The 25,382-nt window shown below is 45.0% G+C and overlaps 1 protein-coding gene across 1 annotated transcript in view; it reads left to right on the top strand.

Annotated features, from left to right (window-relative positions):
• The window catches only part of LOC142472576 (uncharacterized), a 36,558-nt gene extending 11,477 nt beyond the window's left edge, over positions 1-25,081 (top strand). Inside the window, exons 5-10 of the mRNA XM_075579643.1 lie at positions 2,457-2,882; positions 7,432-8,882; positions 17,997-18,570; positions 19,015-19,128; positions 19,514-19,627; positions 21,745-25,081. Coding sequence (XP_075435758.1) covers positions 2,457-2,882; positions 7,432-8,882; positions 17,997-18,570; positions 19,015-19,128; positions 19,514-19,627; positions 21,745-23,411 — 4,346 coding nt within the window. The 3' untranslated portion in view covers positions 23,412-25,081. The remainder of the gene's footprint in view (positions 1-2,456; positions 2,883-7,431; positions 8,883-17,996; positions 18,571-19,014; positions 19,129-19,513; positions 19,628-21,744) is intronic.
• The last annotated feature ends 301 nt before the right edge of the window (positions 25,082-25,382 follow it).

Genomic DNA, 25,382 nt, shown 5'->3' with positions numbered 1-25,382 from the left:
TGTGTGTGTGTGTGTGTGTGTGTGTGCGCGCGCGCGTGCTGCGGCCCTGTGTGTGTGTGTGTGTGTGTGTGCGTGCTGCGGCCCTGTGTGTGTGTGTGTGCGTGTGTGCGTGCTGCGGCCCTGTGCGTGTGTGTGTGTGTGTGCTGCGGCCCTGTGCGTGTGTGTGTGTGTGTGTGCGCTGCGGCCCTGTGTGTGTGCTGCGGCCCTGTGTGTGTGCATGTGTGTGTGCGCTGCGGCCCTGTGTGTGTGCATGTGTGTGCGCGCTGCGGCCCTGTGTGTGTGTGTGTGTGTGTGCGCGCGCTGCGGCCCTGTGTGTGTGCTGCGGCCCTGTGTGTGTGTGTGTGTGTGTGTGTGTGTGCGCGCTGCGGCCCTGTGTGTGTGTGTGTGTGCTGCGGCCATGTGTGTGTGTGCTGCGGCGGCCCTGTGTGTGTGTGTGTGTGTGTGTGCTGCGGCGGCGGCCCTGTGTGTGTGTGTGTGTGTGCTGCGGCCCTGTGTGTGTGCGTGTGTGTGCTGCGGCCCTGTGCGCGTGTGTGTGTGTGTGCTGCGGCCCTGTGCGTGTGTGTGTGTGCGCGCTGCGGCCCTGTGCGTGTGTGTGCGTGTGTGCGTGCTGCGGCCCTGTGCGTGTGTGTGTGTGTGCGTGCTGCGGCCCTGTGTGTGTGTGTGTGCGTGTGTGCGTGCTGCGGCCCTGTGCGTGTGTGTGTGTGCTGCGGCCCTGTGCGTGTGTGTGTGTGTGTGCTGCGGCCCTGTGTGTGTGTGTGCTGCGGCCCTGTGTGTGTGTGTGTGCTGCGGCCCTGTGTGTGTGCATGTGTGTGTGCGCTGCGGCCCTGTGTGTGTGTGTGTGCGCGCTGCGGCCCTGTGTGTGTGCTGCGGCCCTGTGTGTGTGTGTGTGTGTGCGCGCTGCGGCCCTGTGGCCCTGTGTGTGTGCTGCGGCCCTGTATGTGTGCGTGTGTGTGTGCTGCGGCCCTGTGTGTGCTGCGGCCATGTGTGTGTGTGCTGCGGCGGCCCTGTGTGTGTGTGTGTGTGTGTGTGTGTGCTGCGGCGGCGGCCCTGTGTGTGTGCGTGTGTGTGCTGCGGCCCTGTGCGCGTGTGTGTGTGTGTGCTGCGGCCCTGTGTGTGTGTGTGTGTGTGTGCTGCGGCGGCGGCCCTGTGTGTGTGTGTGTGTGTGTGTGTGTGTGTGTGTGTGCGCTGCGGCCCTGTGTGTGTGCGTGTGTGTGCTGCGGCCCTGTGTGTGTGCGTGTGTGCGTGTGTGTGTGCTGCGGCCCTGTGTGTGTGTGTGCTGCGGCCCTGTGCGTGTGTGGGTGCTGCGGCCGTGTGTGTGTGTGTGTGTGTGTGCTGCGGCTCTGTGTGTGTGTGTGTGCTGCGGCCCTGTGCGTGTGTGTGTGTGTGTGTGCTGCGGCCGTGTGTGTGCTGCGGCGGCCCTGTGTGTGTGTGTGCTGCGGCCCTGTGCGTGTGTGTGCTGCGACCCTGTGCGTGTGTGTGTGCTGCGGCCCTGTGTGTGTGTGTGTGTGCTGCGGCCGTGTGTGTGTGTGTGTGTGCTGCTGCGGCGGCCCTGTGTGTGTGTGCTGCTGCGGCCCTGTGTGTGTGTGTGTGTGTGTGTGCGTGTGTGCTGCTGCGGCGGCCCTGTGTGTGTGTGTGTGTGTGTGTGTGTGTGTGTGCTGCTGCTGCTGCTGCGCAAATGTCTCTTTTCTTGTTTTCTTCTTCTACCAAACCAATAGTTATCGTGATATATCGTTATTGTGATATGTTTCCTAATATCGTTATCATGGGGAAAATGTTGATATTGCCCAACCCTATGTTGCTGTAATCTACGGGTGCGCAAACATTTCCCGGTGCGCACCCCTGCCTGCTCAGCGCCTCGTCCCCCCCCCCCTCCCGCTCGACACCGGCGATGCCATGGTAATGTGACGTCACGTGACCCCGCAGCGTCATTTGACGCGCGTTTACCGGGGTGGTGCGTCACGTCACATGAGCCCAATGACGCTGCAATACCATGGCGGCTCGTCACGTCACATGACCCCGCCGCGTTGTCATGACGACGTGACCAGAAGCCGGATGAATCCCGGTAAAATGAGGTTGCAGAAGCCTCACTCGGTCCCCCGGCATTTCATTTTAATACCTCGGGGAATAGTGAGGGGTCTGCAACTGCTGCGCCCCCCTCATGAAAATTCTGCACCCCCCAGTTTGTGCACCCCTGTACTAGATGGTTGCTATAACATAATCCTGAACCATTAATGTATTTGGCAGTGTTTTGAAATTAAGTTCCTGTTTGAGGATGGAGCAGATGTGTGTTTGTGTCCCTGTCTCTCTGACTCGTTTGGGGTTGTTTTTATGTTAATAATCTTGGGTTTTCAAGTTTATACTAAATGCTGTATATTTGTCCAAGGAAACAGATTATACTAATTACATTTCTTCTATTTTATTCAGGCACATCTGACATCAGACAATTATACATTAAGGAATCTCCTGTCTCAGCAGCTTCAGAGGAGCACTGCCCACTACCAGCATGGACAGAGGAGCGCTGCCCACTACCAGCATGGACAGAGGAGCGCTGCCCACTACCAGCATGGACAGAGGAGCGCTGCCCACTACCAGCATGGACAGAGGAGCGCTGCCCACTACCAGCATGGACAGAGGAGCGCTGCCCACTACCAGCATGGACAGAGGAGCACTGCCCACTACCAGCATGGACAGAGGAGCGCTGCCCACTACCAGCATGGACAGAGGAGCACTGCCCACTACCAGCATGGACAGAGGAGCACTGCCCACTACCAGCATGGACAGAGGCGCACTGCCCACTACCAGCATGGACAGAGGAGCACTGCCCACTACCAGCATGGACAGAGGAGCACTGCCCACTACCAGCATGGATCCACGCTTGTTAAGTGAGTATGGTAGATATTGGGGTGGCTCTCAAATCTGTAAGGAGGGGATATCTGGTTATTTTTCAGTTATGAGTCAAACACCAAAACAAATTAAACTAATCTTGTGTTCTTATAGAACCACAAGCAGGTAAGATACAATATGTTTGTTGGGATATGCTATAAACCACCAAATATCTGTGAGATTGAGGAAGCTAAAATATTTTTGCAAATGGAGAAGGCAACAAAACTAGGTCATGTTTGCATAATGGGTGATTTTAATTATACAAATATAGACTGGGGCAATGAGATTAGCATTATAACAAAAGCAAACAGGTTTTTGGGGGTGCTTAAAGACAATTATATGTCCCAAATTATTGAGGAACCAACAGGAGAAGAGCAATTCTGGATTTGGTCATATCAAACAATGTAGAAGTAATGGCAAATATTCAAGTCCATAACTATTCAGTTACATGAGTTCAACAAAGGCCATAAACTTTAGAAAGGCAGATTTTAATAAACTGAGGACTAATCTACAAATAATACATTGGGATGATGTTTTTGCAGGTAAAAATGTAGAAGATAAATGGGAAGTCTTTAAAACATTGTTAGAAAAGCACACTCATCAGTGTATACCCTTGGGTAATAAATATAAAAGAAATAAGTCAAAACCAATGTGGCTAAATAAACAGGTAGGGGAGGAAATGGACAAGAAGAGGAAGGCGTTTAGATTCTTTAAGTCAGAAGGGACGGAGGCCTGACGTATCAAAATTATAACGAATGTAACAAAAATTGTAAAGGGCAATTAAATTAGCAAAAATGAATAATGAAAGAAGGAAATAATGAAAGAAGGATTGCAAAAGAAAGTAAGGTCAACCTTAAAAAGTTCTTTAAGTACCTTAATAACAAAAAATGAGAAAAGAAAATATAGCACCCTTTCAGTGTGAGATGGGTAGGCAGATTATTGGAGATAAGAGAAAAGCAGAAGTATTAAACATTCTTTGCCTCTGTGTTTACCAGGGAAGAATCTATTTCAATTGTAGTGCCGCAGGAGGAAACCAAAACCTGTATATTAACGAACAATTGGTTGTGAAAAGCGTGATGACTCTTATTTATTCATGCTTTTCACATGGTTAACTGAGGAAGAAGTTCATAGGCAGCTCGAAAAAAATTAAGTAAATAAGGCACCCGGCCCCGATGGCATACATCCAAGAGTTCTCAAGGCGTTACGTTCAGTAATAGCCAAACCATTACATTTAATATTCAAGGACTCCATTTCCACAGGCTCAGTACCACAAGATTGGCGTAAAGCAGATGTGGTGCCTATATTTAAAAAGGGAGCTAGATCACAACTGGGGAATTACAGACCTGTAAGCCTGACTTCAACAGTGGGGAAACTACTTGAAGGTTTAATACGGGATAATATTCAGGATTGCCTAATGAAAAACAAAACTATTAGTAATAGTCAGCATGGATTTATGAAGGACAGATCTTGCCAAACTAAGCTTATTTGTTTCTTTTGAGGAGGTAAGTAGGAATTTAGACCAGGGTAATGCAGTTGATGTGATCTCCTTAGATTTGGCAAAGGCTTTTGATGCTGTTTCACACAAGAGGTTGGTGTACAAAATAAAGCAAATTGGACTCAGTAAAAATATATGCAACTAGATTGAAAACTAGTTGAAGGACAGACAGAGGGTTGTCATAAATGGAACTTTTTCAGGTTGGGCTAAGGTCGTGAGAGGAGTACCTCAGGGATCGGTACTGGGACCCCTGCTTTTAAACTTGTTTATTAATGACCTTGAGGTTGGCATAGAGAGCAAAGTCTCCATGTTTGCTGCTGATACTAAATTGTGTAAGGTAGAATCAGAGCATGATGTCATTTCTCTCCAGAAGGACTTGGAGAGACTGGAAACTTGGGCAGGTAAATGGCAGATGAGGTTTAATACAGATAAATGTAAGGTTATGCATTTGGGAAGCAAGAATAAACAGGCGACTTACAAATTAAATGGGGATAAATTCGGGGAATCCTTGATGGAGAAGGATTAAGGAGTGCTTGTAGACAGCAGGCTTAGCAATAGTGCCCAAAGTTATGCAGTAGCTGCAAAGGCAAACAAGATCTTATCTTGCATTAAACGGGAAATGGATGGAAGGGAAGTAAACATAATTATGCCCCTTTACAAAGCATTAGTAAGACCACACCTTGAATATGGAGTACAATTTTGGGCACCACTCCTTAGAAAATACATTATGGAACTTTAGAGAGTGCAGAGAAGAACCACCAAATTAATAAAGGGGATGGACAATCTGATTTATGAGGAGATAAGCCCTGCTGATCCCTCTTCTCTTAGACATTGGGTTTCATATTTTGTCAGGTTGTCCCTGGGGCCCAGTCTCTGATAGAAGGATTTGACTTGCAGTTACCTAAATATTTCTTTATTCGGCATGTTTTTTTCCTTTTGTATGTCTGCAACCGGTTTAATTTTCTGATTGGGCCCCATATCACTTAATCTAAGGAATCCTGCCTCCCTCCACATTTTAAAACTCCTCTCCGGCAGTCCCGGACTAAAGAGTGGGTTCCCTAATATAAGAGTCATCAGGGATTTGGTGGTTGTCAGGTGGTGTTTGTGTTTCAGTGATTCCCATAGTCTTAGGGAGTGTGTCATTGTCGGCAGATCTAGGCTGACTATACTTTTTGGATATTGGGATCCATATTAGGTTTTGGAGTTTATAAGGGGGGGGGGATAAAGAGCTTTCCAGCTCGCTCCATCTCCTAGAGAGGTAGTCAGAATGCCAGAAGGTTAGCTGGCTCAGCTGGGCAGCCCTATAATATGAGATGAGGCATGGCACAGCCTGCCCCCCTGCCTTATTGGGTATCGTAAGTCAGCAGTGCGCAAACTGGGGGGCCCAAGATTACTTAGGGGGGGCGCAGGCTGCGTGCGGTGAAACCCGGGGGCGGGCAGAGCTGTGCACGTGCGGGCGACCAAAAGCTTTGTGCTGCTGCTTCTCTGTGCCTTGCTGCGGGGGCAGAGCTTCTCTGCGCTGTCCCTTGCTGCGGGGGCGGGGCTTCTCTGTGCTGTCCCTTGCTGCGGGGGCGGGGCTTCTCTGTGCTGTCCCTTGCTGCGGGGGCGGGGCTTCTCTGTGCTGTGCCTTGCTGCGGGGGCGGGGCTTCTCTGCGCTGTCCCTTGCTGCGGGGGCGGGGCTTCTCTGCGCTGTCCCTTGCTGCGGGGGCGGGGCTTCTCTGTGCTGTGCCTTGCTGCGGGGGCGGGGCTTCTCTGTGCTGTGCCTTGCTGCGGGGGCGGGGTTTCTCTGTGCTGTCTGCTTCTTTCTCTGTGCTGTGCCTTGCTGCGGGGTTGGGGCCTTCCCTGCACACAGACATCCTCTCCTCTTCCTCCTGTGTTACCCGCCCCAGTTTTCAGCAGCATGGGGGACCGGAGCATGCTTACAGTAGTACTTCCTCCCCAGGTGAAAGTGTGTGACTTATGAGTGTGTGTTGGTTGTGATTGTTGTGATTGATTGATTGTGTGTGTGTGTGTAAGTAAGTATCTATCTATCTCTTGATTCTGGGTCTCCCCTCCCCCCCCCCCCCCCAAATGAACCTTGTTATAAGGGACTGCAGGTCAGATATTTCCTTGTGTATCACTGGGATGGCAGCGTTTGAAACGGGTACAGAATCCGCGGGAGGAGATTCATTTTCACACATTGAATTCGCCCTATCCAAGACACATTGTAGACAAGACCATGCCTCTAAGTCGTCCCTTAGGGTCTTCAGGAGCCTGGGGTAATTTTCCCTATATAGAGTACTGCAATTGTAATGTTCACGCCCAGATATTTTATGAGTGACGATTGCCACTTAAATCTAAATTTAGTTTCAGTAGTTTGAGCCATTTGTGTTTTTCATGTTTTCGGAGGAACAAAAGGGTGTGGAGAGCTTTTTTATGAAAAATGTTGGTAGCTGTGGATATCATCAGATATGGCTAGACCACTGTGATGAGTACAAACACTTTTATAAACCTTCTGGGAGCTGTTATTAGCCCAAAAGGATGGGATGTGAAGTGAAAGGGGTTGGTTGGAACACAGAACCTCAGTCATTTCTGACGATAATTTTTATATGGCACAGATTGTGAAAATGTGGCAGAGGGGAAATCGTTAATATTTAGCAGCAGCATGAATGTGAGAGGAGAAGGAAAGGGAGGAGTCAAATATTTATTTAAGGCAGCGTGCTTGGTGAATTGGATACATACAGTCAAAACTAGGAACAAGAAAGGCGACACACCCACACACTGGAGTAATTGGCTGTGTTTAGATACCCATGTAGTCTTCTCCCACCTACCTTTACACTATATATTTCTGTCTGGTTGGGTTGGTATAATTAACTCACTAGTATGATAGACCAGGAGTTCCTTAACTTGACTTCCCATTGAAATTGGCAATGTTATTATTGATTTGGAGGATGTATATAAGTAGTGATAACGTTAATTCTGCAAGTATTTTTTATGCGTAATTTGCATTACAGATTTAAAAAATTTGAGTTCTCTCTTTTTTTTAAATTTTTTTTTTTATTTACTTCTATTAGAGAACTGCCTGAATGAGGAGCAGAACTGGAGCTCTGATATGTCCATGAACCCCTGCGACCCAGAAGTGCTAAAAAGTAATAATTCCTGCCACGTGTTGGACACGTGCAAGGAACCAGGGCCACAAGATGGGGAATTATCAGGCCTTGTTCAGCACACGACACAGACTGACTCTAATTATGGTTCGAGCAAAATATATGAGCGAGATGCTAGAAGCCGCCGTGGTGCTCAGCTTTCTGTCTGTTGTGAGTGTGGGAAAAGCTTCTCACTGAATAGGGACTTGCTCACACACCTTTGTGTTCACACTAGCATGCAATCCTTTACCTTTGCAAACTGTGGGAAAACTTTTTCATTGAAGGAGAAACTTCTTTCACACCAGGAGATTCACTCTGTGGAGAAACATTTTAATTGTACGGAGTGTAGGAAGCATTTCAGCGCGAAGAGCAGTCTCCTCAGACACCAGAAAATTCATACAGGGGAGAAACCTTTCACATGCACAGAGTGTGGGAAAAGTTTTTCAGAGAAGGGCAGCCTCCTCTTACACCAGAGGATTCATACAGGGGAGAAACCCTTCACATGTACAGAGTGTGGGAGACAATTCAGTCTTAATTCCAGCTTCGTCGTACACCAGAGGATTCATACAGGGGAGAAACCTTACACATGTACAGTGTGTGGGAAAAGTTTTTCACAGAACAGCAACCTTTTCGTACACCAGAGGATTCATACAGGGGAGACACTTTTCACATGTACAGAGTGTGGGAAAAGTTTTTCGCAGAACAGCAGCCTCCTTGTTCACCAGAGGATTCATACAGGGGAGAAACCTTACACATGTACAGAGTGTGGGAAAAGTTTTTCAAGAAAGAATAACCTCCTCATACACCAGAGGATTCATACAGGGGAGAAACCTTTCACGTGTACAGAGTGTGGGAAAAGTTTTTCAGAGAAGGGAAAACTCCTCGTACACCAGAGGATTCATACAGGGGAGAAACCTTTCACATGCACAGAGTGTGGGAAACAATTCAGTCTTAATTCCAGCTTCCTTGCACACCAAAGTATTCATACAGGGGAGAACCCTTTCACATGTACAGAGTGTGGGAAAAGTTTTTTAAGCAAGAAAAACCTCCTAGTACACCAGAGGATTCATACAGGGGAGAAACCTTTCACATGCGCAGAGTGTGGGAAGCAATTCAGTCTTAATTCCAGCTTCCTCGCACACCAGAGGATTCATACAGGGGAGAGGAACCCTTTCACATGTACAGTGTGTGGGAAAAGTTGTTCACGAAACAGCAACCTTCTCGTACACCAGAGGATTCATACAGGGGAGAAACCTTTCACATGTACAGTGTGTGGGAAAAGTTTTTCACACAAGAACAGCCTTCTCGTACACCAGATGAGGCACACAGGGAAGACACTTTTCACATGTACAGACAGGGCCGCCAACAGAAATCATGGGGCCCAGGACAAATGAAACGAGCAGGGCCTCCCACCCACGCACCCATAGCACACCTACCACAGAATTTTTTTTTATAGCGCGCAACTTTTACTTAACTGTTTTCTTGTTACTGTTAATACGGAAAAAAATTACAATGCAATCTGTTTTTTTTTTAAATATTTTCAACAAAAGACAAAGATACCCAATGCTACATCCTATGTGACAAAAGGCCTGGGGGGATTCAGTATGGGCTTGGGGTGTTCCCTATCTGTCTTTCTGGGTTAGGGGGGATTTTGATATTTTGTGTGAAGCTTGAGAGTCAGATCTGGAAGAAAGCAGTATAGGTTATTTCGGTGTAGGTATAGGGCAGTTAAGGTAAGACAGAGAGAGTGTGGGTGAAAGACAGAGGGAGAGAGTGGGTGTGGGGGGTGGGTGAGTGACTGACACTTGGGTGGTGGGTGACACTTGGGGGATTGACAGGTGGGTGGGTGACTGACTGACTGGGTTGGTGTCTGTATTCATTCACAGACTCACACACACACACATTCGCACTCTCACACAATCAGACACACTCTCTGACACTCTCAGACACAGACAGACACACACACTCTCACAGGGGAAATCGGAGCAGGGGGGAATCTGAGCGGGTCCACAAGATACTACTGCGTTATAAACGGGATCGCAATAAAAATATGGCCGCCGCGATCAGGGACTCTGCGTCTGCCGGTGGGGGAGAGCTGGGATAACTCTCCCAGCTCTCCCTGAACCTGGCGTCGCAATGGCAGCCCAACAGTCTGCAGCAGCAGCTGATTTGTGCAGAGAAGCTGTGAGTCTGCGAGAGGAGGGGGGGGGTGATCTCAAGGAGTTAGGAGAAGCCGGGCTGTCAGCTGTCTCTGTGAGTCCCCCGGCCAGGAACCAGCTCCCTCCTCTTCCCCCCCAGTGGAGGTATGGTGGGTGTGTCCCGGCCAGGAACCAGCTCCCTTTTTACATTTTTTTTCTTCAAAACGGGAGCCACGCTCAGACCACGTTATAAGAGGATCTGCGTTGTAGCGGATCGCGCTATAATGGGGTTGAGCTGTACTATGAACGGTGTGATATTGCATGTTTAGTGTCTCAGTCAGTGACAGCAGATCTTATTAATATCTATACATCCTATTGAGATACATATTTGTATTCATGCTTTTTTCCTTTTTATGCATGTAATATACAACACTATTTCCTAAGTTAAGTGTGGAATTAACATTGGGTATATATGCACATATGATCATCTGTGAACATTTATAGATGTGTTAAGTAATTTTATTAGAGAGCATTACATTAACATAGTTATTTTGGTAACTGGGTTTTTAATTTTGGGGGGATCTTGATTGCATCATTCATGTAACGAAGCTTCTTCTAATATATTGCTGTTCACTGGCTGTCCATCATTGGAATTCACTTTGATGTATGTTTGTATTTTTTAATGTTATTCCATTGTCTTTTTTTTTTGTACACATTTTTATTGCGCATATAAAGAATAAACCTCTTCACAAAATGTAAATATAGAAAATCAAGATACATGTAAGCAAGCGATAAGTTTAGGGACATAAAGATTGCGACTATCACTTAATATTATATACATTCTGTACATAACTGATAATATTGTTTTTCCAAGCAGATTACAGAATTCATCATGCCTCAACCAGTGGGTATTTTATCTATAAGTCGAGGAAAAAGATGAAGGAAAGTACAGAAAGATAAAGGAGGGGAGGGGGGTGGGGGGGAATTAAGATGGAGGATCTCCATCTTCCTCCCCGCCTGCTAGGACCACCATCTCGTCTTTCATTGGAAAGACCAAATATTTCTACATTTTGCTTGCTCTCTCTTACAGCTATCCCTGTACATTTCTGGCAGATCTCAGCTCGTGCTTAGTAATCTGTTTTGTCTTCCACACGTGAGAGCGCCATCTCTAACCCGACCTCTTTGATCAGGTCAAATTAAATTAGGCTCATCTACTGACACAGCCATGGTTCCCATATCTTATAGAATTCGTCCGTGGACTGCTTTAAAAACGCAGTCAATCTCTCCATTACCATTACATTGTTGATCCTTTTCTCAACGGTTTGTCTGGGCGGGGGAGCTATTTTCTTCCATGACGCCGCAACGGCACATCTTGCTGCTGTCAGAATGAATGATATTAATCTCATTTTACTATCAACGTCCTCCACAGGTTTTGCAAGTAGAAATATCGGTGGGTTGACAGGGACGGACAAGTCCGTTATCTCTTTAATAAGATTTTGGAATCATGATCCAATATATCCTTATCTCTGGACATGTGCACCAAATGTGAACCATGTCACCCCTTTCTCCACAACCCCTCCAACAAAGATCGGTCACCAGAGGGTAGATTTGCTTCAGTCGAGTTGGGGTAAGGTACCAGTAAAACAATATTTTATATATATATATATATATATATATATATATATATTCTTACGTTGTGCTGCATATAGATGTTTTTGCAGCGAACTCCCATATTTCCTCCCAGTCCTCTCTATCAATTTCTATATTCAAATCCTCAGTCCACTTGGACATATAATCCATGGACTGGTAAATCAACCGCGGCTTCCAACCCGGCATATATTTGTGTAATCGGGCCTTTTTGGCGATTATCCTTCCCGCAATCTTGGGAGAATATTCATTTTGACTGAAATCATTCTCCCTATCCACGATACCTTGTATCCCTCGCACTTCGCCAGATCTTTTTTTAATCTTGTCAATCAAGGGTGGGTAATTGCTCTGATATAGAGAATGGTAGTACTTCGTCACATTAACTCCCAAGTATTTAATGTGAGTAGAACTCCATCTATAATTAAAATTCACTTTTAATAATTTAACATCCAATTCTGGAAGATTCAAATTTAAAGCCTCAGATTTATCGTTATTAATTTTATAACCTGAAATTTTCCCGAAGTCCATTAATGCCTTTTGTAGGTTGGGTAAAGAGGTCTCGGGGTTGGTCAGAGTCAAAATAATTTCAGCAAATAATGAGATTTTATCATTTGTTTTTCCAATTCTTATCCCAATTATATTTTTGTTTGCTCTAATATTGGCGGCTGGCGGTTCGATTGTCAAAGCAAAAAGGAGCAGGGATAATGGGCACCCCTGCCTCGTGCCGTTTTTAATTCTAATCGGGTCCGGATGCTCCCCCGGTAGCTTCACCATAGCTGTTGGGTTCTGGTAGAGCATTCTGACTCCCTCTAGGAAAGAATCTTTAAAATCAAATTTCTGTAGTGTTTTATCTATAAAAAAATCAATCTATTCTATCAAACGCCTTCTCTGAGTCTAGACTTAGCAAAATGTCCTTGGTTCCTCTAATGTGTGCATGATCAACTATATTTATAATTTTTCTAGTATTGTCTGACGCTTGTCGACCAGATACGAAACCAACTTGATCGATGTGTACCAATTTAGGCAAGATGGGGTTCAATCTATTCGCCCAAATTTTACTATATCATTTTAAATCATTATTCAACAAAGAGATTGGACGGTAACTCCCGCATTGTCTGGGACCTCTACCTTCTTTATATATAATAGCTAAATTTGCAGTCGACATAGATGATGGAATTGGGTTTCCCTCCATAAAAGAATTTAACTTCTCCATCAAATAAGGGGGAAAGTATAGGTAAGAATCTCTTATAATAGATATTCGTGAAACCATCAGGACCTGGGGCTTTGGATATTTTTAATGTTTTGACCGCATCTGCTATTTCAGTTTGTGTAATTTTGGCATTTAATATCATGTTTTCTTCATCCGTCGGCCTGGGCAAATTACATTCGTCTAGATAACTTGTGATAGCCTCCAAATTTGAGTGTCGGGATGTTCCCTTGCGGGAGCTTAGGTTATATAGTTTTTGTGTAGAATTTGGTCAATTCTTGTGCTATTTTCTTGTTTATTATAAGTAATAGTGCCACTTTTATCTTTAATCGCCGTTATTTTGGGATCTCACCCGCACCCCTCTTAACTTGTTGGCTAAAAGTTTATCCGCTTTATTGTCCTTATCATAAAATGGCTGGTTTGTCCAGTTCAGAGCCTTCTCGACCTCTTCTAATTGTATCTGTCTCAGCTCTGTTCTGGCAGCTCCCAGGGCTTTATAATCTTTTTTTGACGGATTAGCCTTATGTTGCTGTTCTTGTTTCAGCACTTTTTCTGTGAAATCTTTGTGCATTTTCAATTTGTTTTTTTTTTCCCCGGTGGGATGCAATGGATATAAAATTGCCCCTAATCGTGGCCTTATGGGCCTCCCATAGCATAGCAGGGGGTGAGACTGAACCTTTATTCAATTTAAAATATTATTTTAGAGCCTGCTTAATTTTTGTTCTCTATTTCTGGATGATTCAGAAGCGAATCGTTTAATCTCCAATGAAATGAGATAGTTTTTCCAAATGGAAGGGTGAGGGTCAGGTCAATGGGTGCATGATCAGACCAGGTAATGGGTCCAATGCCTGAATTTATAGAGGCTTGGAAGATGTTTTCTGTTACTAAGAAATTATCAATTCTTGAATATGTTTGGTGAGGTGAAGAGTAAAATGTATAGTCCCTTTGTCCCTGATGTTGAGCTCTCCAACCATCAACCAATGAGAAATCCTTTACTATACCCCTGAATTTTTCCCTTGCTTTTTTGCACCTGGGCTGTATGTGCCTAGCCCGGAATGGAGGATTTGTCCACCCCGGGATTACACACCATATTCAGGTCTCCCCCCCTACAATCATTGAAGGAACATAAGTTGACTCGATTGATTCTAGAACAGACTTCAAAAACTCATGATTCTCATTTGGCGAATACAGATTGATTAGAGCAACGGCTGATCCAGAAAGTGAACTGTAAACTATAAGAAATCTACCCTCTGGGTCAGTGACCGCTTTTTTCACGCTGAAAGGGGTCCCCTGTCGGATCAGAATTGCCACACCTCTTTTCTTACTACTAAATCAGGAGAAAAATGCCAGTGGGAAAGTACTCTTGAAAATATTGGGGGGTCAACAGAGGAGTTCATGGTCGACTCAATGACTGCAAGGTTCCCAGGTCCTGTGGCTGCAAAAACAAGCCCAAATCATCACCCCTCCACCACCGTGCTTGACAGTTGGTATGAGGTGTATGTGCTGATATGCTTTGTTTGGTTTTCGCCAAACATGGTGCTGTGCATTATGGCCAAACATCACCACTTTGGTCTCGTCTGTCCAAAGGACATTGTTCCAGAAGTATTGTGGTTTGTTCAGATGCAACTTTGCAAACCTAAGCTGTGCTGCCATGTTCTTTTTAGAGAGAAGAAGCTTTCTCCTGGTAACCCTTCCAAACAAACCATACTTGTTCAGTCTTTTTCTAATTGTACTGTCATGAACTTTAACATTTAACATGCTAACTGAGGCCTGTAGAGTCTGAGATGTAACTCTTGGTTTTTTGCAATTTTGCAATTTCTCTGAGCATTGCACGGTCTGACCTTGGGGTGAATTTGCTGGGACGTCCACTCCTGGGAAGGTTGGCAACTGTCTTGAATGTTTTCCACTTTTGAATAATCTTTCTTACTGTAGAATGATGGACTTTAATAAATTGTTGGTCCTATCTCATTCACCTGGACGGTGCCTGGTTCATTTGGGGAGGTGGAGCCTTCAGGAGTGGTGGTGCTATTTAATGATGGCCACTGCTTTGAGTCTTTTACCCTTTGATATACATCCAAAAAAGGACCTTCCACGTGTTTCACACCGCTAGGGTACTTGCTCAAAGATTATAGAACACAAGTCAGACGCTGAGTTGATATAGCGCCCACACACTGTATGACATCACCAATCATTCGTTAGCAAGATCCAAAACATGGGTGTAGAGAATTATTGAATTGATTATAATCATAGATCCATTAAAGGAATGACATGCCTATGACAGACAATTATAACATCACATTAAATATGTGTAATGTATATGATTCCTTGATTACTACGAAATGTCTGGACCGCGTATACACTTTGCGATGTAGCTAAACAAATGGAATAATTAGAACTGAAATTATGATTAAAGAGACTTGGAGAGTCCAAAGGAAATCAGATGGTTTGTTGCACCTCTGAGGCTCTGACACAGAGCATGAAAAAGGCAACAATGTCTTTACATTCTGGCTGCAAAAGAGAAACATTGCACTGTGACCAGTAGTAGTAATAAATAATCTCAATGTTTCTTTTATTAGGTCAAACAATAGAAGTAAAAAAGTGCAGGGTATATATACACTGTGATATTAAAAATATTGATGGTGGGGGAGAGATGGCCCACAATTGACCCAGTATTAAGGAAGAGGGTACATTATCGGTATCCGTATTATTTACAGCACAATACACAGTAGCAATCTCACACAGTTGTATCAAGCCTGACAGGCACAATTGTGTGAGCTTGCTACTGTTTATTGACTACTGCATTCTCCTCCTGTCTTGTGTTGATCTTTGAGCTTATACTCTGTTGTTGCCAGATTTCTGTTGTGATAGCTGGGTGCTGCTCTGGTGGTAGGGGTGACAGGTTTAAGGGAAGTACCTTGTGGTCCATATAGAACAAGGGGAATGGGCTTGAAGAAGGCGTCTCTCCCTGAATGTTGCCCCCCTAATTACCCTCCCCCATCACTTTTGTGTAATCCCCCCCCCCATTATCCTTGTGTTTTTCTCACTCCTTTTCCCTTTGCTCCTTGGCCCTCTCCACCTCTGTTATAGGGTCCTGTGTTGACGCACCTGTGCCACATCATTCCAAGTTTGGTTATATTATCTTGTGCTAACATTAAATTACTTACCTTTTGGCATTTTCCTGGTTTTGATCATTTATTCTGTAGCCGGTGAGTGCTGGAACTTTAGTTTGTATTTACTATTGTTTTGGGGGGAATTGGGGTACCCCCTGGTTCCATTGGCACCCTGCACATAATCTTTGTATATTCATTGTAGAGTGCTGTCTGCCCTATCTGCTGTGTATATTTGCTACTGTGTACTGTGCTGTAAATAATACTGATAATGTTCACAGGGATATGGGTGTTCCAGCAACAATATATTTAAACTGTGCAATCATCTAACTTGCTTATTTCACCAGAGTATATGGTCCTGATATTGTGGTTTGTGATCTACAGTCCCAGATATAATTAACCCTTAAGGGGTACTATCTTCCTTCATACTGGGTCATTTGTGGGCCATCTCGTTCCCACCAGCCGCTCCCTGCCCCCCCCCCATCAATATTTTTAATATCACATATCACTTTTTTACTTCTTTTGTTTGACCTTATAAAGTTTAATTTTAACTGTATCACCTTATTCCAATGAATGGCCTATGAAGGGACACTGTTACCTTTGGACAATATTTTTCCAGCCTAATTTCATGTTTTCTATGAGTGCAATATAAGGGACCTTTCCGTTGATTTTTCTTAACTAACCACTTTTGTACATATGTATATTATTTTCCCTTTATGCACCGTGTGCACAACATGTACTATTACTAGCAGGATTTGGTGATGTATAGTATGTATAAATGTGCAGTACTTTAGTATTATTACAGCCTCGGGTTATATTATATCCAGGTTACCTCCTTCATATCAGCATTGGCCAACAGGGAGGAACTGAAGCAGCTTTACTGCGATATATTAAGGGCCAAGAGGAGTATACACATCCACATGCAGAAGTAACTCTCTCTCCCTAGCACAGTCTCTGGGAAATGTTACTGTGTTGCTTCTATGTGCCACTTGATGTGCATTTGAAGTCTCTAAAAACTACAACTCCCATGATCCCCTGCGTGTGAGCATGCGCAGTAGGACACAGGGCTGTGACCTGGATGTAGCCGGACCTGGAGGGGAGGAAATGAGTTCTGCACAGAAAGTCCTGTCAGGAATGTAACGTGTCTGTGACTGATCTAACCAGAGACATGTTACTAATGTTGGTTTAACCCCTTACTGTGTGTGACACAGAGGGGAACTGCAGGACCTGCTATACCCAGCCTGCACCCACAGAGGGGAACTGCAGGTCCTGCTATACCCAGCCTGCACCCACAGAGGGGAACCGCAGGTCCTGCTATACCCAGCCTGCACCCACAGAGGGGAACCGCAGGACCCAGCTGCTATACCCAGCCTGCACCCACAGAGGGAACTGCAGGTTCAAGAGCGTCTATGAATTGTGAGTCACAGGGATCTATCCCTGATTTTAATTTAGATCGGGATGATGGTGGATTAACTACTGAAGAGATTTATATACAGTAATGGGACCCCAAGCCTTTTGTGTATTACAAATATATCCCCTTGGTTAGATGAAGACCACTTAGATTGTAAGCTCTCCGGGGCAGGAATTTCATTTCCTATTGTCTGACTTTGTTGCACATTGTATTATAATTCCCTGTATTGTTTTGTCTTTTTTGTAAAGCGCTGAGTACATTGTGGGCGCTAAATAAAGATACGCTGCAGGGGTCTGCAACCATACTGGTCTTTCTGCACCTACATGCGCCTCTGTCGCTGGCCTGGGCTGCCGTTCCCCAGCTGCTGCGCCTCCCTCACTGTGCTGCCCGTGGCTGCGGTGGGGAGGGTGGGGGGGACGGCCAGTGCTGGTTGCGCCCCCTGTTGCCGCCGGACATGTCCCCAGGTGCTGGCAGGCCTCCTACACTGTCCCACGCCTGGCCTCTCTCATGTGGGTGCTTGCCGATGACCTGCCCCGGCTAGGTCCCCCCCGCAGCCACCGGCAGCGCAGTGAGGGAGAGAGACAGGCCCAAAGTTTGTGTGTGTGTGTGTGTGTGTGTGTGTGTATTTGGGTGTGTGTATTTGTGTGTGTGTGTATTTTGGGAGGTTAGTGTTATTCTTATGGCTGTTGATTTCTGACTCTCTATACTCTGGATTTTATGCTAGGTTGTTATGTTATAATATTATCCTGAGCCATTAATGTATTTTGCAGTGTTTGAAATTAAGTTCCTGTTAGAAGACGGAGAATATGATTGTTTGGTGTCCCTGTCTCTCTGACTCCTTTTGGGGTTGTTTTGTGTTAATAATGTTAGATTTGAAAGCTTATATTAAATGCTGTATATTTATCTAAAAACCCCAGATCATACTAATTACATTTCTTCTTTTATATACAGACAGAGCTGACATATAGCAGATATAAATCAAGGACCCTCCTATCAGCAGCTTCAGTAGAGCACTGCCCACTACCAGCATGGACAGAGGAGCACTGCCCGCTACCAGCATGGACAGAGGAGCACTGCCCACTACCAGCATGGACAGAGGAGCACTGCCCGCTACCAGCATGGACAGAGAAGCACTGCCCACTACCAGCATGGACAGAGGAGCACTGCCCGCTACCAGCATGGACAGAGGAGCACTGCCCACTACCAGCATGGATAGAGGAGTACTGCCCGCTACCAGCATGGACAGAGGAGCACTGCCCACTACCAGCATGGACAGAGGAGCGCTGCCCACTACCAGCATGGACAGAGGAGCACTGCCCGCTACCAGCATGGACAGAGGAGCGCTGCCCACTACAAGCATGGACAGAGGAGCACTGCCCGCTACCAGCAAGGACAGGGGAGTACTGCCCGCTAACAGCATGGACAGCGGAGCACTGCCCGCTACCAGCATGGACAGAGGAGCACTGCCCACTACCAGCATGGCCAGAGGAGCACTGCCCACTACCAGCATGGACAGAGGAGCACTGCCCACTACCAGCATGGATCCACGCTTGCTAAGTGAGTATTGTAGATATTTTGGTGGCTCTGAAATCTGCAAGGAGATTTTGCAGATATGTGGGTCAAACACCCAAACGAATTAATTTTGTGTTCCTATAGAACCAATAGCAGGTAATATGTAATTGAAGTGAGAAATGCAGGTACACTGTAACGTGGTACAGAATACCGATCTGCCGGTGCTCCGGGGCAAAAGGGAATCCAGAAGTCCCAAAGAAAGCATTGGAGAAAAGGAGTGGTGCGGTCACACGGACTTGAATAATATTGAATTTGGATCGCTCCTTTTCTCCAAGATGTAATATGTATTCATCAACTTTATTCATCAATTTCTGCCAGAAGGGCTCCTAAAACATTTCTTTACGTCAGATAATATCAGAGAAGGTGAAATCACAAGAAGAGCCCCAACTCCCAGCTTTACAGGATGGATTTTCCTTTTCTTGTTGGCAGGTTTCCCAGTGGTTGTACTGGAGAGGTTAGAGATTAAGTCAGGGAGAGAAGAACCAAACACTGAGGATCATCTAACCACAATAAAGAGGGAAATAGATTCATTTCCTGTTGGGGGTAAGTAACCTTATATCCTCACTTTATTCAATTAATTTATCAAATGGGCTGAAATGTCTACAATATTGGGGAAAATAACAGTAAAGCATGGATACAATTCTAAGCTGCATGTTATAGTGAAAAACAAACACATGATTTGTCTAAGGTTATATTGAGAATAGTATTATTGTTATTGAGGTTTGAACATTGCTAGCACCATAAACTCCAGCATGTTTTTATCACCCAGGAGTTAATACACCCATCACTGAGGGTTAATAATAAAGTACAACCAGTTACCTATCCCCTCCCCTTAGGAATCGGTATACAGTATTTCTGTATAGTGATATCACAGGAAGAGTTCCCACTCCCAGCTTTACATGGTGGATTTTCCTTTTCTTGTTGGCAGGTTTCCCAGTGATTGTACCAGAGACGTTAGAGATTAAGTCTGAGAAAGAAGAACCAAACACTGAGGCTCATCTAACCACAATAAAGAGAGAAATAGATTCATTCTCTGACCATGGTGTGTACTATAACATTCTTTTTGTATTGACAAAGGTTATCTGGTTACAAGTAGTATGGTCACCTCTAGGGAATATTCAGGGTTTATTGCCTCTCATAAGAAGTCAATGGGCCTGCTAATTATTCTGGAGCAAGCTCCATGCAGTAGAATTACAGGAGCAATATGTATCACACGAGTATAAAGGTTGGAAAAGCAGAGTTTCGGGTCTCTGACCATCAATGGAGCACATTTAGAGAAAACACAAAACATTTTCATGGGCTCCTTCCACTGTTTGACCTTTGTATTCTGCCTGTGCTCTCAGACCCTGAATGCGAAGATAATGCAGAAGCTTCTCTCTGTAAACTTCTCTATTCTTCCTTTTCCTCTATCTGACCATCACTTCATCCCTCTCACTTCTCTTCTTCACCTTCACTTACCCATCAGTTCTGTGTTCCCTGTGTTTCATTAAGCTAACAAGTCTCAACTCCACGTTGCTCTCCTCCCTCTCTTCTTTATTCTCCTCTGCTCACCCTGACAACCTTGTAATGAACTACAATTCTGCCCTATCTTCTTCTCGTGCTCTACATGTCCCTCTTCTCCGCAATTCTAACCCTTCTAACCCCAGGCCTAAGCTAACCTTAAACGTACCGTGTGTGGTGTCAGAACGTGCCCCTCGGTGACACGGTTACAGATATGTTACTTTTATTATGCTTAGGCGATGAGGAGATTCTCATTTGTAATAAAGTCCCTCTCATGTTGAATACTTTCTTAGTCACGCCTCTTGAACCTTGCAGAACCATCTAGAGAATGCCTTTGAAATCCCTTTTTGTTTTTGTCAGAGCACACATCTCTAGCAGAATATATGTCCTTATCTCGAGATCATATCAGTTTTTACCACTAGTCTTGCAAAAGGTGTTAACATACAATAAACCCTCTCTTTGTACTTTTCACACCCAACTTCAATCAAGCCCTTTTGAACCTCCCACAGATTCATGACAAGTCAGAAACCCCAAATATTGTTTTTTAACTTCAAATGGTAGCGCATTAACCCCTTAAGCACCAGAGGGATTAAAATACCTTAATGCCTCATGATATTATAATCACAAGGTGCTTTAAGCACAGAGATATATAAAGTACTAGTGGTGGCAGGGTTAACACCCCCACCCATTTGACACAAAGAAACAGTAAATAACTAAAGGAATAAAAAAATATATATATATATATAACAAAAGGATCCATTTGGAGAAGTGTAAATAATGAGCAAATGCAACCCGCGGTCCCCATATGATCCCCTGGTTAGGAGTTGTTCTACCCAGGTAGGTGATAATGCAAATACCATAGGCAAGGTTGGTTGGTGCAGAGACTAATAGATGATTACCTACCAATGTGATGAGTACAAGTACTTTTATAAACATTCGGGGAGCTATTATTAGCCCAAAAGGATGAGATGTGAAGTGAGAGGGGTTGGCTGGAACACAGAACCTCAGGCATTTCGGATGATAATTTTTATTTGGCACAGATTGTGAAAATGCTGCGGAGGGAAAATCGTTAATATTTAGCAGCACCACGAATGGGAGAGGAGAATGAAAGGGAAAAGTCTAATATTTCACCAAGACCGCGTGCTTGGGAAACTGGATGAATAGTAGTTTTGACTGTGACAATAAAGGTGACACACACTGGTGCAATTGGGCTGGATTTCGATACCCATTTAGACTTCTCCCACCTACCCTTACACTATATAATTCTGTGTGGTTGGGTTGGTATCATTAACTCACTAGTATGATAGACCAGGAGTTCCTTAACTTTGCTTCTCATGGCCATTGTCAATGTTAAAATTGATTTTGGAGAACGTACATGTACACTTGGATAATAAACACAGTAATCAATACAAACTATATATGTATCAAAATGAACCCACTGTGAGCAGCCAGAAATAAAATTCAGGTCTGTGGTGACCACGACTAAAGTGTTTGGCGGTCATTAGTTATCAAGGGGCCACAATTATAAAGCCAAGGGTATAGAGTAAAGAGCACATTTTGTTAATTAAGTAGTGATTAAAGTAAATTCTGCAAGTATTTTCTATTTGTAATTTGTGTTAGATATAAAACATTTGAGTTCTGTCTTTTTTTGTTTGTTAGAGAACTGCCTGAATGAGGAGCAGAACTCGGACTCTGATATGTCCCCGACACCCTGCGACCCAGGAGTGGCAAAAAGTAATGATTCCTGTCACATGTGTGACACGTGCAAGGAACCAGTGTCACATGACGGGGAATTTTCAGGCCTTGTACAGCACACAGCACAGACTGACGCTTTGCATGGTTCAAGCAAAAGATATGCGGGAGATTCAAGAAGCTGCCGTTTTGTCTGTTGTAAGTGTGGGAAAAGCTTTTCACTGAATAGGGACTTGATCACACACCTTTGTGTCCAGACTAACAAGCAACCCTTTACCTGTACAGACTGTGGGGAAAGTTTTTCACAGAAGAGCAGCCTCCTCAGACACCAGAGGATTCACACAGGGGAGAAACCTTTCACATGTACAGAGTGTGGGAAACAATTCTGTTTTAAGAGTAAACTCCTCATACACCAGAGGATTCACACAGGGGAGAAACCTTTCACATGTACAGAGTGTGGAAAAAGCTTTTCATGCAAGAGCAGACTCCTCACACACCAGATGATGCACACAGGGGAGAGAGCTTTCACATGTACAGAGTGCGGGAAAATCTTTTCATGGCAGAGCACACTCTACACACACCAAAGGATTCACACAGGAGAGAAACCTTTCACATGTACAGAGTGCGGGAAAAGCTTTTCACGGCAGAGCACACTCTATTCACACCAGATGATTCACACGGGGGAGAAACCGTTCACATGTACAGTGTGTGGAAAAAGCTTTTCATGGAATAGCAGCCTCCTCAAACACCAGATGCTGCACAGAGGGGAGAAATCTTTCACATGTACAGAGTGTGGAAAAAGGTTTTCATGCAAGGGCAGACTCCTCTCACACCAGATGCGGCACACAGGGGAGAAACTTTTCACATGTGCAGTGTGTGGGAAACAATACAATGGACAAGGCCAACTCCGCACACACCAGAGGATTCATACAGGGGAGAGACCTTTCCCGTGTACAGTGTGTGGAAAAAGCTTTTCACGCCAGAGCACACTCTATACACACCAGATGATTCACACGGGGGAGAAACCTTTCACATGTACAGAGTGCGGGAAACAATACAATGGAAAGGGCCAACTTCGCACACACCAGAGGATTCATACAGGGGTGAGACCTTTCACGTGTACAGTGTGTGGAAAAAGCTTTTCACGGCAGAGCACACTCTACACACACAAGATGATTCACACAGGGGAGAAACCGTTCACATGTACAGAGTGCGGCAAAAGCTTTTTGCGCAATACCATGCTTCTCATACACCAGAGGGTTCATACAGGAGAGAAACCTTTCACATGTACAGAGTGTGGGAAACAATTCAATATGAAGAGCACGCTCCTCACACACCAGAGGATTCATACAGGAGAGAAACCGTTCACATGTACAGAGTGTGGAAAAAGCTTTTTACAGCAGAGCACACTCTACACACACAAGATGATTCACACAGGGGAGAAACCGTTCATATGCACAGAGTGTGGGAAAAGATTTTCGCGCAAAAGCAGGCTTCTCGTACACCAGCGTGTTCATTTAGGGGAGAAACCTTTTACATGTACAGAGTGTGGGAAAAGCTTTTCACAGAAGTGTCACCTCCTTAAACACCAGAGGCTTCATATAGGGAAGAAACCGTTTGCTTGTTCAGAGTAGGGTTGAGCAATATACTGGTAGCCACAGTAATAAAAAAGGCTGGTAGCTCGATACTGTAATTTATAATTGTAACGGAAGACAAGATTAGTACACTGGAATCACAAACACCAGACAGGACAAATAAGTTAAGTAAAGTGAGTTTATTTTGGCTGGAGCCAGCAGGAGCAACACAATGCACACAACAAGCGTATACAGGTAAAGTCAGACTTATTGTCGCTTGGCCGGCCAGGAAACCGAAGATGGCAGCTGACTGACAACTGCCTGCTCGCGGAATCACCACAAACAGACTAATTGCATATCTGGATTAACACACCGGGTTCCCAGCTCCGGAATGCGACTCCCGCTGAGTTAGTCCTACCGGGCTACATCAGTCTGTAAGGCCCCGGACATGTTTGGCGCTTGCTTGCGGAAGCGTGCTGACGCGCGCTCCCACTCAGCACTGAGCCCCTACAGCCGCAATTAGAGCGGCTTTAGTAGGGGCTCACCTGCGCTTCCGCGCACTTGCGAAAGCGCAGGTCTTAGGGGAATTTTAAATTCCCCTGCTTGCCGGCGAGATAGGCCGGTCACGTGAGCGGTTCGCCCAATGAGGGCGAACTTAGCTCCGTGACGTCACTGGCCCGCCCCCGGCCAGTGACGCGCACGCCCCCGGCCCACCGGCGAGCGGTAAGCATCCGCAAGGCCAGGGAAACACCCGATTTCCCTGCGCCTTAGCACACCAACAGGGACCATGGACTCGGCCTAAGAGATGTGCAGTGAGCGTAAGTGAATAGGACGAGTCCTCTAACCGGCGCCACGATGGCCTACTAAGAATGTCTCTGTAGACAGAAGAATTATAAGTAATTCAGTAGCTGTAGTTAAATCCCATGGTCCGGAGGTGTATGAAATATAATACGCATATGGTCAGGGTATGACTGATTAGTGTGGGGTGACATGACTGTCTCCGGTATAAAGGAGAGGGAAGGTAGTCGGAAGCCCACTGGTAAAGTGAGTCGCCAGCTCAAACCCCTCCTCTCAAAAGCCCTAGATGTTTAACCGGTAACCAAACTGGCCCCTTCGTGACCCATAAGCAAAGAACATAAAGTTATATACAGATGCAGTGCTGGTTTTGGTCGCCCTCTTGTATTTTTTCCCATCTGGCCTCTTCCGCACCACGGCCATTGGTAATTTTGCCCGAGGTTTGCCCATAATGTGAAATAGGGCAGAAAAGGAAACTTAGCATTGTCTGCAATACCGGCCAGAAACGCAAGTCGGCGATCGCGAGTTATTGTGTCTTAAAAATCTAACTGAATCGGCGATCGCGAGTTATTGTGTCTTAAAAATCTAACTGAAATGCAACCCGTCACTTATTCCCATTCATGTGCGCACGATCCGATATCACATAGAGGTACCGTACTGTATGTACTTTACATGTATTTAATTGAAATCTAAAGAGTAAAAACTTGAACCCAACAAAAAGTATTTTTCAAGAATTAAATGTTTTATTTGCAAACGCTAATAAGTGTAAATGAATAATGCGGAAATACAAAGTCGCCTCTTCTTCCAAATTTACAATCTTTTATTTTTTTCTTTGAACTGCCTGACTCTTGGACTTCTTGCAATATGGAAAAACGCTGCGACGTTCGAAATGCATTGGATGGGTCTTTTGCCACATTAAAGTGCACTTTTAATCATTTTTTTGTCCTGGTTTCTTCCTGCTCCGTTTGTGCTGGTGCGCTTTTTGGTCTCCCTTTTCCCTGTCTTTGACTTCTTGGCCTGTTAAGAAAGAGACCATATTCCATTTTAATAATTGCACTTACAGTAGTAGTGTGCTGCGCATGCGCGTCACTATGGAACCTGGTTTAAACGCAAATTTTATTTTATTGTGTATTTATATTTTTTTCAACACAAATGGTAATTAAGGGCTTACTGGCCAGCATTTCATTTACTGTTGCTGCCCATGAAAGATGAGGATGGCCTTCATCCTGGGGCTAC

Source organism: Ascaphus truei, chromosome 22 (genome assembly GCF_040206685.1).
Source record: "Ascaphus truei isolate aAscTru1 chromosome 22, aAscTru1.hap1, whole genome shotgun sequence".
NCBI classification, from domain to species: domain Eukaryota; kingdom Metazoa; phylum Chordata; class Amphibia; order Anura; family Ascaphidae; genus Ascaphus; species Ascaphus truei.
Note: the sequence above shows the minus strand (reverse complement) of the source record. Positions and strands in the feature narration are given on the sequence as shown.